This window comes from Lipotes vexillifer, unplaced genomic scaffold (genome assembly GCF_000442215.2).
Source record: "Lipotes vexillifer unplaced genomic scaffold, Lipotes_vexillifer_v1.1 scaffold39, whole genome shotgun sequence".
NCBI lineage: Eukaryota > Metazoa > Chordata > Mammalia > Artiodactyla > Lipotidae > Lipotes > Lipotes vexillifer.
This window is the reverse complement of record NW_006787038.1, coordinates 3,276,886-3,290,133: the sequence shown is the minus strand read 5'-3', so window position 1 is coordinate 3,290,133 and position 13,248 is coordinate 3,276,886. Positions and strand designations below refer to the sequence as shown.

The 13,248-nt window shown below is 51.0% G+C and overlaps 1 protein-coding gene across 2 annotated transcripts in view; it reads right to left on the bottom strand.

The window, feature by feature from the left end:
* Positions 1-13,248, bottom strand: part of ESRRB (estrogen related receptor beta) — a 103,786-nt gene that overhangs the window by 25,591 nt on the left and 64,947 nt on the right. For both annotated transcript variants that reach the window (XM_007459760.1, XM_007459761.1), the window contains exon 3: positions 4,989-5,105. In XM_007459760.1, the coding sequence (XP_007459822.1) occupies positions 4,989-5,105 (117 nt within the window). The remainder of the gene's footprint in view (positions 1-4,988; positions 5,106-13,248) is intronic.

Sequence of the window (13,248 nt, the reverse complement as noted above, 5' to 3'; positions counted from 1 at the left end):
GGGAAAGAGGCTACAGGAGATTCACAACTGCCTTCTGAAACACAGAAGAAACCAGTGATGTAACATGACGCAGAGTACCTTAAATCAGTGACTAACATTTTACTCCGTGGTACAACTCTAGGGGTTTTCCCTGGTGAATCAGGAGCAAGATGAAACAGCAACTAACTACTGTCATTCCCATTTTACAGAGGAGGAAAGGGGAGGCTTCAAGAAGTTAGTAAATCACCCAAGGAGCTGATACATGGTACCTCTGGGGTTTTACCAGGTCTGTGTGACCACTTAACCTGTTATCCAATGTCTGACGAGCCAGAAGCCCTGAATGAACGGTAATAAGGGCTCAGCACAGACAAGACCATCTCCTGTGACTTCATTCAATTAACACTTCCCCAACCACAGGTCATCAGGTCATCGTACCTGAGTGGCCCAAGGCGTGAGGCCACATGAGGCGTCAGATGTGTGTGCGTGAGCATGTGTGTGTGTAGGGTGGAAGGTGGTTCGGGGGATACAAACAGCCATCAGAGTTCTTGGGCTCTAGTTCAAAACTATTCTTTGAAGTGCTTGAGAGTTGTTTTGTTTCAGAACACTAATGTATTTTGGAAAAGAAAAAGAATTTTTAAAGGCAAGTCATCTCTCATCCTCTTTCTTCATTCACAGGGCCAGAAAAGTGGTATTTCTGGCATGGGCTAGGGGCGGGATACTCTATAAATACAAAGCCATTAAATCCCATGCAGCGGGAACCTGATCAGGGCCTCCTTTTAATTTCCTGACATGAGCTGGCCACTAACCCAATTACCCAGAATCCCCGGAGGAGCCCTCCGCCTTCCCAACAAGCACAAAGAGATTGAGAGCGTATTGCATGGATGTCAGCCCAGCTTTCACTGAAATCAAATATCTTTTAGAAAACACTTGGGGAAAGGCAGACCAGGGGCTGAGGGGAGGAGGAAATGAAGTGGGCCCGGGGGGCTGGTGGCCTGAGGGAGGTAAAGTGAGGTAAGCAGAAAAAGTTCGCAGGGACAGTCTGTGCCGGAAGATCTGCAGAATTCCCGGATGCACGGGTGCCCCCTGTGACATGCAGCAAATGGTTTTCCAGGTTCTCCTGGCTTAGAGGCCGTCAGACCACACCCTCACCTATCTGGGGAGGGCTTCTCCATGGTCCTCCCAAGGGACCCTCTCATCCTCATTTTAGACCCCAGACAGGGTCAGCCTAAGGCGATGCCACCTCTAAGACTCCCACCAGCCAATCCAGGAGGAAAATCAAGGCAGCTGGACACTAGTATGCCCCCCTAACACAATGGGTGCAAACGAGAGTATCTTTGAATCCAATACTACTTTAACACGCCCAGGAAGCTGACATTTTAAAGCGGTCCCACAGCAGATCTTACCAAGGAGTTGTCCCATCTGGTCCTCACCTTGACCTAGTGATAGAGAGCAGGTTTCAACACCCCTGCTCCACAGGTGAAGAAACGCAGGCCCAGGCTCGTAAGTGAGAAATCATAGACAAAGCAAGGATACCTAAGAGCCAGGAGGGGACACAGGCACTGACTCCTAGCCCAGAGCAGATTTTGTATTGTTTCTTATAAAGAGAATCATCACTCTTTTCTCTGAAAATTCAGATTTTCATACACGGGATTTGCTTGAAGCAAGACAGACCCTTGGACATCACCTGTGCTCCACAGCCGATGCTTCCAGAACTGACAGCAGCCTCGAGGCAGAGGCTGAGCCAAAGAAAGCCCCACTTCTGACCTTTTCCCTGGCAGTTTCTGGGCGCCCCCAAATCACGTGGCATTCTCTCAGGTTATTTTACTTAAGAAAGGAAAGACCAAATAAGGCATCCAGAGCTGCTGGACAGAAGAGAGAAGCAGCATTCTGATGTGCAGGTGAGATGCGGAGGAGGGGGAGGCTGGCCTTCCATTCTCCCCTTCTCCATCCCCATCCCCCAGAAGACCCAGGACCCCAGCCCCTGGCTCCCTGATGTCGAGGAGCCTTGAAGATGGGGCAGGGGGGGCACCTGGGGAAGGCTGGGGTCTGCATTTCAGAGTCGGTCAGAGTCTGAGGGAGACAGAGGGAGGCTGGGCGCCTGCACATGATGGGGGGTGGGGGGGACGGGCAACTAAACAAAAGCAGAAGCCAGGGCAGCTGCCTGGCAGGGACACAGGCTTCTCAAGGAGGCACGCTCTTCTTAAGGGGCCAGTCCCCGTGGAGCTTCAGGTCCCAGGATCTTGCCAAGGCTCTGTACTGCGGGGAAGAGCTAAAGGAAGGTGCTCGGAGCCTTTGTGTCATCTTCCCCCATCAGCAGCGGGGGCAGGGCAGAGCCGGGGAGGGAGCGTCCTGGTGACTGCCCTTCTCCTGGGGCAGAGCTCCTGAGGGCTAAGCCCCCGGGAAGTTCACCTCAGCACACCTGCCCGGCTCCCGCCAACAGCCTCAGATGCCCACCACGTGTGTGCTCCCCACCTGAGGCTCTCGTTCCCCCAGCACCCCACACCATCATCCTGGGACACACAGCATCCATCTCACTCCTTTTAAGTAGCTGGCGGGGTGCCTGGCCTGCTGTTGCCGATGGATTGCACCCCTGGCCACCTGCTTCCCTGCCTCTGTGGATCCCCTCATCATTCTGCCTTTCTGGGGCGCCACTGGGAAGTACCCCTGCTCTCTTCCCGGCACCGGGTAGCCCCTCAAGAGACTCTGCTCAAAGGTTGCAAGGTGGTCCAGGGATTTCAAGTGGCGGTCCCCACTTTTTCCTTATCTCTCCCTCCCTGCTCATAATCCTTGGGGGAGGGCAAGGTGGCCTGGGATTGGAAGCCTCCCCACCCCTGACCTGGGCCATGGAGAGAAGACACAGCAGAGCAGGGAGAAGCTCCAGGCTCCAGGCTCTGGGACCAGCTCCCCTCAAACCAGCGTGAGTCCCTGCAGGACTCAATTTTGTCTCCCTTCAAATTCAGGAGTATATTGATAGCAATCAGCTTCTTATGTTCCAAGCTCCTCAGATGCTGTGAAGTAAGCCAAGAAGGCTACACGCTCCAACCAGGAAAGGCTGCTGGACAGCTGGCCCCTGCCCGAGTCAGGGCCCTCACACCTGGCTTCCCAGAACATCCTTACAAACTTGAGAGCAGAGTCTCTCCAAGGCTGACAAAGCCTTCGGTTGGTTCTCAGCAGCATGCAGAGGGGGAAGTCAGGAGACCAGCGCTGAGGCACGCTTCTGAGGGCCTCTGTGCCTCAGTTTCCTCATCTGTGAACCCCAGGATGCTCTGGAGGAGCAGAAAGAACCTGGTACAGAAGACAGAGGACCTGGATCAGCCACTAGCTGGGGTCACACCCTACACAGGGGTAGACCAAAATTGGGGAGAATCAAAATGAACAGACACAGTCTTTCAGCAGGTCCAGCGCAGCCTGTTTCTAATCTAGAAAGAGAGCTGTTTCTTCAGTTGGTTCCCCCGGTGGAGCAGCTGGCATGTGAATAAGAGCTGAGGGGCCTCCTCCACGTCAAAAGGGTTGCATGAAACAACTAGTAAGAAACGCAGTTTAAAGGTCGATGTGCCATGTTGACACAGGGGTGGTGGAAGGACCGGGCTCAGCTGAGGTGAAGGGGGTGCCTGGAATGGAAAACGGAGGGAGTCCCCGATTTCCACATCACAACAACGTCCAAGTCGTCCTCCTAACAAAGCACCTTAGATTCGGGCCCTCTTCCCAGAGGGCGCCTGGAAGCCAGGATGGGAGGAGGGCCTCGGGCTCTTAAAGGCTGGGCTGGGCTCCAGAAGCCCCTCCCAGTGAGGGCCTGCACTCCAGTCCTGCCCCTTCCTCTCCTATCCCAGCCCCTCTGGATCCGATGATCTGATCATCAGCACACACACCTCTTTTCCTGACTCCTCTCATTTCTGGGAGGATCCCAGGGCCCAGAATCATAAAAGCTGATCTGTAGAAATTGCCACTGGCTCCCCTTGAAAGCAGGGGAAGGGGAGAAACACACACACACACACACACACACACACACACACACACACACACACTACCCGTCTCCAAAAATGGCACTAAACGAGGTTCATCAGCCTGAGCAGATCAACAGGGAAGGTGGTGAGGGAGACTGAGAGCCGTGCTGTCCTAATAACGAGAGCCACAGGTCACTTACAATTCTCTAGTAGCCACACTAAAGAAGGTAAAAAGAAGCTGTGATATCAATGTCATAATATGTTTTGTTTAATCCAATATGTCCAGAATATCATCATCTCAACATGTAATCATTTAAAAAACTATTACCACAATATTTTACACTCCTTTTTATCATCCTAGTAAGTCTTCAAAATCTGGTGTGTATTTTACACTTAGAAGACATGGCTCACGCTGCCGTGTTGGGTGGCAGGGCTCTAGAGGAGAAAGAGGCAAAAGGCAGAGAAAGGAAAGGGAAGAGAGAGGATGGGGGTGGGGGCGGGGGACAGGAGCAGGAAAACACTAGCCAGGTGACAGCCACGTCCTGTGCAACTGCTGGAAAACAGAGGTTGACCTCGGCAGGTGAAGGGTACGTGACGTGTCGTTCTGGGCCTCAACGTCTCTGCTCTCTGCATGCCCACACTCCATGGGCCACCGAGAGGTAATAAAGCATCCCAAGCCTTCCTTCCCAGGGTGGAGAGGGTTCTTGGCCCCGACGAGGGCCTTCCCCAGAGTGCCAAGCCAGCTTTTCTAAGGCCCAAGTGGGGTCATGATTCCCCAAAGGATCTTTAATGGAGAACTTCCAACTCCTGTTGCCCGGCAGCCTCCCGAGAGCACGGAGAGCTTTGGAGGCTGCACACCTGCCTGCAGGGTGTGTGAGACAGGCAGTTCGGGGGGCAGGGCCTTCACCCGGGCTACAGGGAGAGACCTGCTCTCGTGCGCCGCTCAGGGAGAAGGTCCTGAGCTTGCTGGCATTTCCCGGGGGTCTGAGACTTCCCGTGGGGAGAAGAGCTTGCCCAGGACCCAGCCTTCGGTTCCACTTTGCATGGCCAAGCGGGGCCTCTTACCTTCCTTCAGCATCCCCACTTTGAGGCATTTCATGAAGCGACAGGCCTGGCAGGACTTGCGCCTCCGTTTCGTGATCTCACACTCGTTGGTGGCCGGGCAGCTGTACTCAATGTTCCCTGTAAGCAGACACAGAAGGGTTGCCAGGTACTGCCCCCATCTGCCAGCCACAGGCTGGATGGGGATTCACCGACCAAATCACTACTCTCCAGCCCCGAGGTTCCCACAGGGCAGTGGTTCTCAAAGTAGGAGGTGCTCCAAGACACGTGTCAGGGTGTTTCCTACTCTCTTAAATACAGAGATCCCAGTGCCAGAGGTCAGGTCGGCCAGGCAGCCACAACTTTGAAGACTGGTCACCCACACTTTTGAAGCCACCACTGAACTGGGACATGAAAACTCACTGAGCTGACATTTTATCCCAAGCAGAGAAATTTTATCCCACTGCTGACCAAAACGTCAGTGTGGCCCACCGGCCCTATGCCCTCCAGCCTGGGCCCCAACTCATGGGAAAAACCTCTTGGCAGCTCTGAGCCCTCAGGGACCAGGGCCTGCATCCTACATCCCACGGCAGAGGCCCAGGCCACCCAGCTTGGCTGACCTTGAGAAAATCACTTTCCTCTCACTGAGCTGCAGTTTCCTCATCTGCAAAATAGTGTGATATATGCTAAATGAAGGATTAAGCAAGATCAGGTATATAAGATTGCTTTAAAAATTGTAAAGCACGATTTGACGTGAGCTGGTGATTTTATAAGCACAGTTCATTGCTGCAGAGGGGAACTGTGATTAGTTTTCCATGTCACCCCTTAACTGGGTGATAATAATGGCTTCCGTGAACCTGACCCCAGGCTCCTAGTAGGCCATGAGCACCGCGAAGGCAAGAGGTGTGCTGTTCATCACATCATCTCTATTGCACTGAGATCAACCCCTGCTGCACAGAAGGCGTGCAAGACAAGCCTGCTAAATAAAAAATCTACCGAATCCTCATAGCAATTCCATGAAGTAGGTACTGATACCATCCCCATTTTACAGATGAGAATCCTGAGGTTTACAGAGTGGTTCTGTGCAATGTAACTAAAAGAGTCTTATTCAGGATGAGCTGATCTTCGAATGCTCTGGGGAGGCCATTGTCCCTTTTCGGGGCCTCTTCCTGGGAGGGCTGACAGCATGGTCGGGAGAGGCTGCAGCTGCCTTTCTAACGTAGGGGCACAGCATCTGTCCTGAGCGCTCTTACGTGTCTGCACTCATGTCACAGATGTGCACTGTGCAGTTATAACAAGCCTGGAGGCCAAAGGAAAGGCAATGGGAGGGGGAAAGGGACTGGAATTGTTGGGGGTGGGCGGAGAGACAGGCAATAGAAAGATACAAGTGCAGGACAGCGGACCACTGTGCTGTTTTGGATTTTATCATGTCTCCTCGGCCCCCGTCCCAGTCAGGGCAGTCTGCTTGAGTCTGTGGTTTTCAGAGAACAGACTCTGAACTAGTGCAAACCTTTCATCCCAACACCCATCCAGCTGCCACCTTCTCAGGGAGCAGGGACAAGTGATGCCCAGCAAGCTGCTTGCCCAGATTCCCCTCCCGGGCCCAGCTCACCCAACAAGGACACTGCCTGGCACGGAGCAGCCTCCAAAAGGCCACTCCCAGCCCTGCACCATGCTAGAAAGGGGAACTCCAGGCCTGCCTGTACCCAGAACCCCCCCACCACACACACACATAACCCATCCACTTTAGCAGCAATAACAGCCACCTTCATTGTGCACCTGCTATGAGCGTGACCTGCCTCAGATCCCTCCATCCTCAGGACAACCCTCTGGGACCCACCAGTGCCCCATTTTACAGACCAAGAAACTGAGAGTCAGGGAGCTCAAGTGAGTTATCCAAGGCCACACAGAGCCGCTGTGCCACCCCTGCACCCCACAAGAAGCTTGGGGACTTCAGACAGGCCCCTATGCTAACCCAGCTACTGAGGTGGTCTAGAGGAAGGGGAGAGGGGCTGTCCTCAGGTGTCCCTGTGCCTCAGCCTCCCCAGGTAGCATTTGGATTTTCTGAGAACAAGCATGAACCAGGTTCCAGCACTGACAAAAGTGTTTTGAGGTACTGAAATTATTGAGCCCCAATTCCCAGATGCCTAATTACACTGAGTGCTCACAACGTCCCAGTGAGGATTCCGACCCTCATTTTGTACAGGTGAGAAAACTGAGGCTCACAGAGGTCGATTTGGCTGGAGCACCTTACAGATCTCTCTCTCTCTCTCAAGTCCAGCCGGCACCATCCTTCTGTGGGGAGGTGGGCCAGAAGGCATCCTCTGTGCTGGAGGATGGGAGGTAAGAGGAAAGGGGAGGAGTAAAGATTCTGTGTGCCCCTCCCTTCTATTACCTGACCCTATAACCATTTCTTAGGTCACTCTCTTTGTGACTTCTTGGGAAATAATTTCAATATTCACATAAGCATGGTAAAATTAAAAAGAGAAACAGGGGAGGGATAAATTAGGAGCTTGGGATGTACAAATAAACACTATATATATAAAATAGATAAACAGGGGCTTCCCTGGTGGCACAGTGGTTGAGAGCCCACCTGCCGATGCAGGGGACGCGGGTTCGTGCCCCGGTCTGGGAAGATCCCACATGCCACGGAGCGGCTGGGCCCGTGAGCCATGGCCGCTGGGCCTGCGCGTCCGGAGCCTGTGCTCCGCAGTGGGAGAGGCCACAACAGCGAGAGGCCCGCGTACCGCAAAAAAAAAAAAAAGATGAACAACGAGGACCTACATATAGCACAGGGAACTATATTCAATACCCTGTAATAACCTATTATAGAAGAGAATCTGAAAAAGAATAGATATATATGTGTAACTGAATCACTTTGCTGTACACCAGAAACTAACACAACATTGTAAAGAAAGAGAGAGAGAGAGAGAGAGAGAGAGAGAGAGAGAGAGAGAGAAAGAAACAGAAAGGAGGAAATCCCATACATAAGCTAGTTCATCCAGGTCTATCCCGGCTTAGAAGGTTCTGTAGAATTTGGCCCCGGCCTCCACCCCACTCCCCTCCTCTCTCTCCAGCCTCACCTTCCCCACTGCTCTGCATAACTATCAGTTCCTGGAACTCAGTGACCTCCTAGGCTCCCAGCCCTTTGCTGCTTAGGACAAGGCCACTCTGCTCCCTCCACCTCCTGGCCTGGCCTGCCCACACCTCCTGGTCCCCCTTGGGAAGGTGCCCCTTCTCTCCATCACCCAGTCGCCACTGTGTGTCTCCTCCTCCCAGACCAGCTTTTCTCTGTAGTCCCAGTGCCTGGCACACAGTAGGTGCTCAATACACACTGAGAGCTAACACTGATGAGAGCGTGTTACGAAGCAGCTGCGGTTCTACTTTTTTAATGTATCTTTAATTTTCCCAACAACACTGGAGGTAAACATCTTCCTCTCCATCTTACAGATGAGAAAGGTGAGCAGAGTCCAGGACGAGGCAGAGCAAGGACTTGAAACCAGGGGCTCTGGCCCTGCTCTGCTCCCCTGGGCGGTGAGTTTACAGGGCCTGGGGCATGGGGACTCGGGCCGCCTTGGGATGCCACTTGCAGGTGGCTAACTGGTCTCAGCCCCCCAGCCAGCCTGTCAATCCCCTGAAGGACAGATCTTAGGTTGTCACTCCAGCAAGGGGTCCATAAGTATCTGTTGATTTGGCACTGCTTCTCTCCCAGGACAAGAGACTGAGCATTAACAAGAACCTAGGGATGTTCCTGACTCTGTGTGTGTGGCTGTGTGTGTGTGAGAGAGAGAGGGAGAGAGATCTAATTTTATTTATTTATTTTTGTTCCTTTCAATTTGTTTTATGGCCCCAGCGGCTAACTGCCAGCAAAGCCAGGCTGGTGGCCTTGCCTTGTAATTTCTGTAAGTGCCTCCTTGATAAAGTGATGAGATTAATTCATCAGAATTCCTGTGGTCTCTGGAGGGCAGTCTAGGAGAGCACAGGAGCAGGGAGGGGCATGTACACACACACACACACACACACACACACACACACACACACACTCACTCACCAGGGGCTGAGGGGTGGCAGGGTTGGGGATGGGCTCTCACAGGACAAGGACACAGCCAACATCTAGCATAAATTCAGAGTTCTAACCTGGGAGTGTGCCCAGTATAGACATATGCAGACTCTACCTCAGGCAAATCATCCAACTTCTCTGGGCCCCAGCTTCCTCATCTGTAAAATGGGCACAATATGTTCCCAGCTATACAGTCCTGCAGATTCAGCACATAAAGGGCTTAGTGAAGTGCATGCACTGGGTGGCAAGCAATCAAAGTGAACATGCTTATTTTTACGTCCATCAGGGCTGCCAGGGTACATATAGCCAGAAGACCCCAGGGTAAGTCCTTTCCAGGTGTCAGACCTGAGGCCAGCCACCCATTCTGCCATTTAAGAACATTAGGACCAGGCCTCCCATAGATAGACCTCAGAGCTGATGCCGCCTGTGGGAGGGAGGGAGTCAGGAATGATCTGGATTTCAGTGTGACCTCAAGGCAGAGGGGTAATCCCCACCATCAACTCTCTTCAATCCTGTGCCCCAGGAGAAGGAAAGCCCAGGGGCATCCCCATCAGCTGTCCTGAAACAGCTGCAGGAAAGTGGGCAGTCCCCTCCCTGGGGCTCAGGGATGGGGGCTGCAGAGCTTAGATAAACAGCTCTTGAGGAATTTATGGGCTCAGGGGCTGCTGGCTAACATCAGAGCCTGAATGGCCACCATTTTTAGCTCTGGAGTGATAGGGCTGGGCTGGGAGTCACTTGGTTCCACTCCCTTATTTATCTCACTCCTGGAGGAGAGACTCTCCCTTTCATCTCTGCCCGGTCCACTGTCCTCAGCTCTCCACCCTTCCCTCCTCCTTACCCTCCAGCTGATGATCTCATTCATGCCACTGGCTTCAGCTTATGGAATTGGCAAGGACGGGCAGCAAGAGGCACTGTCTGTGCTTCAAATCCTTGTATCCATCTGCCTGCTGGATATTTCCACCTGGAATTCCCTTGGGTTCTTCTTACTTCCTCCACCTGAACCCATCCTCACCCAGACTTTCTCTTACTGTGTTCCTTGTCTCAGCAAAGCCATCACTAAGCCACCTGCCACCTGGGTCAGAAACTGAGGTGGCATCGTAGATTCATGCCTCTCCTTTACTTCTATGGTCCTTTTCATCCCACTTGCCTGACATTTCCCGCCTCCTTCCCCTCCTGCCACAGCTAGTTCCCACGCCCATCATCTCTTGCCTCTCCTCTAATGCACTTGCGTCCTCTTGTCACCACTGCCCTTTCCAATCAGTCTACCCTCCACACCGCCCCTGGAGAGACATGAATAACTCCTGTGCAAAATGCCTCGATGGATCACCCACTTATGTCTGCATGCCTTCCCAGGAGCCCACTAAAGGGCAGAAAGGGAGTGAGAACAGTCACAGAAGAATGAAGGAAGTCAAAACCAAAGTAACCAGAGGGGATTCCAGATAAGAAATAAGCCCTTGTACCGCAGAACCTCAAAAAGCCTCAGGTGTTGAAGACACAGGAGAAGATGGAGTGAGGTATGGGAGTAAAAATGGGAATTTGCTGGAAGTCCGTATTTAAGGAGTACTTAGCTGCCACTACAGGTGGCCACCAAGGATCTCCCCACAGACTGCACAAGAGAAGCCAACTTAATCTCTGGAGAGTATAAGCAAGTGAATCCGGACTCAGGGACCCCGGGCTTAGCTGAGGGCAGAAGGGAAGCTGAAGTTTCCGAATACTTGCACACCAAAGAGTGAGACCGCCCAGCCCCACTCCCCAAGCCCACTCCCAAAATTCTAGCAGGCAGACATCTACTCCACACCCTCACTCCCACCCTCCACTCCCCACTCCCCTAGCCTGAAGATGGGAATTTGTAGCAATCTTCTCTGGAAAAACAAATGGCATCAGAGAAAAGACCAGCAGGTATAGGGGCAGGACAGGAATAAAGACACAGACGTAGAGAATGGACTTGAGGACACGGGGGAGGGGGAAGGGTAAGCTGGGACAAAGTGAGAGAGTGGCATGGACATATATACACTATCAAATGTAAAACAGATAGCTAGTGGGAAGCAGCCACATAGCACAGGGAGATCAGCTCGGTGCTTTGTGACCACCTAGAGTGGTGGGATAGGGAGGGTGGGAGGGAGGGAGACGCAAGAGGGAAGAGATATGGGGATGTATGTATATGTGTAACTGATTCACTTTGTTATAAAGCAGAAACTAACACACCATTGTAAAGCAATTATACTCCAGTAAAGATGTTAAAAAAAAAAAAAAGACCAGCAGATAAAAAATAAGCCAAAGGGAAGCTCCTTCTATGCTTTTTATCCCTGTTTGCATTTAAGACAGCCGAGGATTATCACTACATCTGTGAAAAGCTTCAATATAAAAACTAACCAAAATAAACAGGGGGGAAATTATGTGGGAAGAAACCAGGACAAAGCAAGAAGGAGAAATAAACCTCCACAAGCAATACTCAGTATATTGTTGACTTGAGAAGATAAAAATACTGCATTCATGAAACAAGAACAGCATGCAATAAAAAGAAAGTATAAAATGGAGCTAATAGAAATTTTAAAAAATTCCAAAGAATCACCTAAGCAGCTACACTAAAATAGAACAAAAAATCAAAGAGATGGACAATAAGCCAGAAAAGAGGTAAGAATTAGAAGACTGGTCCTGGAAACTCAATATCCAACCCTGAGGAGTTTTTGAAAGAGAAAACAGTGGAGAGGAAGTTATCACCAAGGGAGAAAGGGAAGGTGAGAAGAGCGGAGGGACAAAAATGTCTAAGACCAGAAGAATATGAGTTTCCAGATCAAAAGGCCTGCTGAGAGTCCAGAAGAATGAATGAAAAAAGACCTGGACAGAATTATAGAGGTGGAAAACGAATCAGTGGCTGCCAGGGTCAGGGAGGGAAGAGAGAGGGAGGTGGTGTGGCTGTAAAAGGGTAGCTCCAGGAATCCTGTGTAATGGAACTGTTCTGTATCTTGACTGTGGTGGTGCTCACAGGAATTTGCAGTGATAAAACTGCATAGAACTTAAAACACACACACACACACACACACACACACACACACACACACACACACACAGATGAGAGTGTACAACTAGTAAAATCTGAGTAAGGCTGATGGATATCAATGCCAATTTCCTGGTTGTGGTATCTTGCACAAGATACTACACCACATAACTTGTGGTATAGTTATGTTATGTAGTCCATATGTGTTATGTCATATAGCTACATATAGTTATATATGCTACATTGTTACGTAAGATGTTACCACTGAAAGAAGCTGGGTGAAATGTATGGGATCTATGTACATGGAATCTCTCTGTAATAACTGCATGGGAATCTACAATTACCTCAAAACAAAAATATAATAATAATAATAATATAGGGCCTTCCCTGGTGGCGCAGTGGTTAAGAATCTGCCTGCCAATGCAGCGGACACAGTTCGAGCCCTGGTCCAGGAAGATCCCACATGCTGCGGAGCAACTAAGCCCGTGCACCACAACTACTGAAGCCTGCGTGCTCCAGGGCCCGTGCTCTGCAACAAGAGAAGCCACCACAATGAGAAGCCCGCACACTGCAATAAAGAGTAGCCCCCGCTTGCCGCAACTAGAGAAAGCTCACGTGCAACAACGAAGACCCAATGCAGCCAAAAATAAATAAAATACATAAATTTTTTAAAAAGTATCTGAAGGTACTAAAAAATAATAATAATAATATAAAGACCTATACACACAACATAGATTTTTTATCATGGAAGACCAAAAAAAGATCCTAAAAACTTTCAGCAAGAGTGTTAAAAACAAGTCAAGGGCTTCCCTGGTGGCGCAGTGGTTGGGGGTCCGCCTGCTGATGCAGGGGGCGTGGGTTCGTGCCCCTGTCTGGGAGGATCCTGCGTGCCACGGAGCGGCTGGGCCCGTGAGCCATGGCCGCTGGGCCTGCACGTCCGGAGCCTGTGCTCCGCAAAGGGAGAGGCCGCAGCGGTGAGAGGCCCATGCACCGCAAAGAAAAAAAACAAGTCAAATACAAAGGATGAAGAATAAGATTGGCCACCATATCTCAAACCATAAGGGAAAAAACCCTCTCTGTACACACACAAATACACAAAACTAGTGCACATACTCACCACGCTTTTTTTCTTCTTAGCACTCATCACCTGACTTTTGTTTATTTAGCTTGTTTATTATCTGCGTTGTTCATTGCTGTTTTCCAACACCTAGAACCATGTCTGGGAA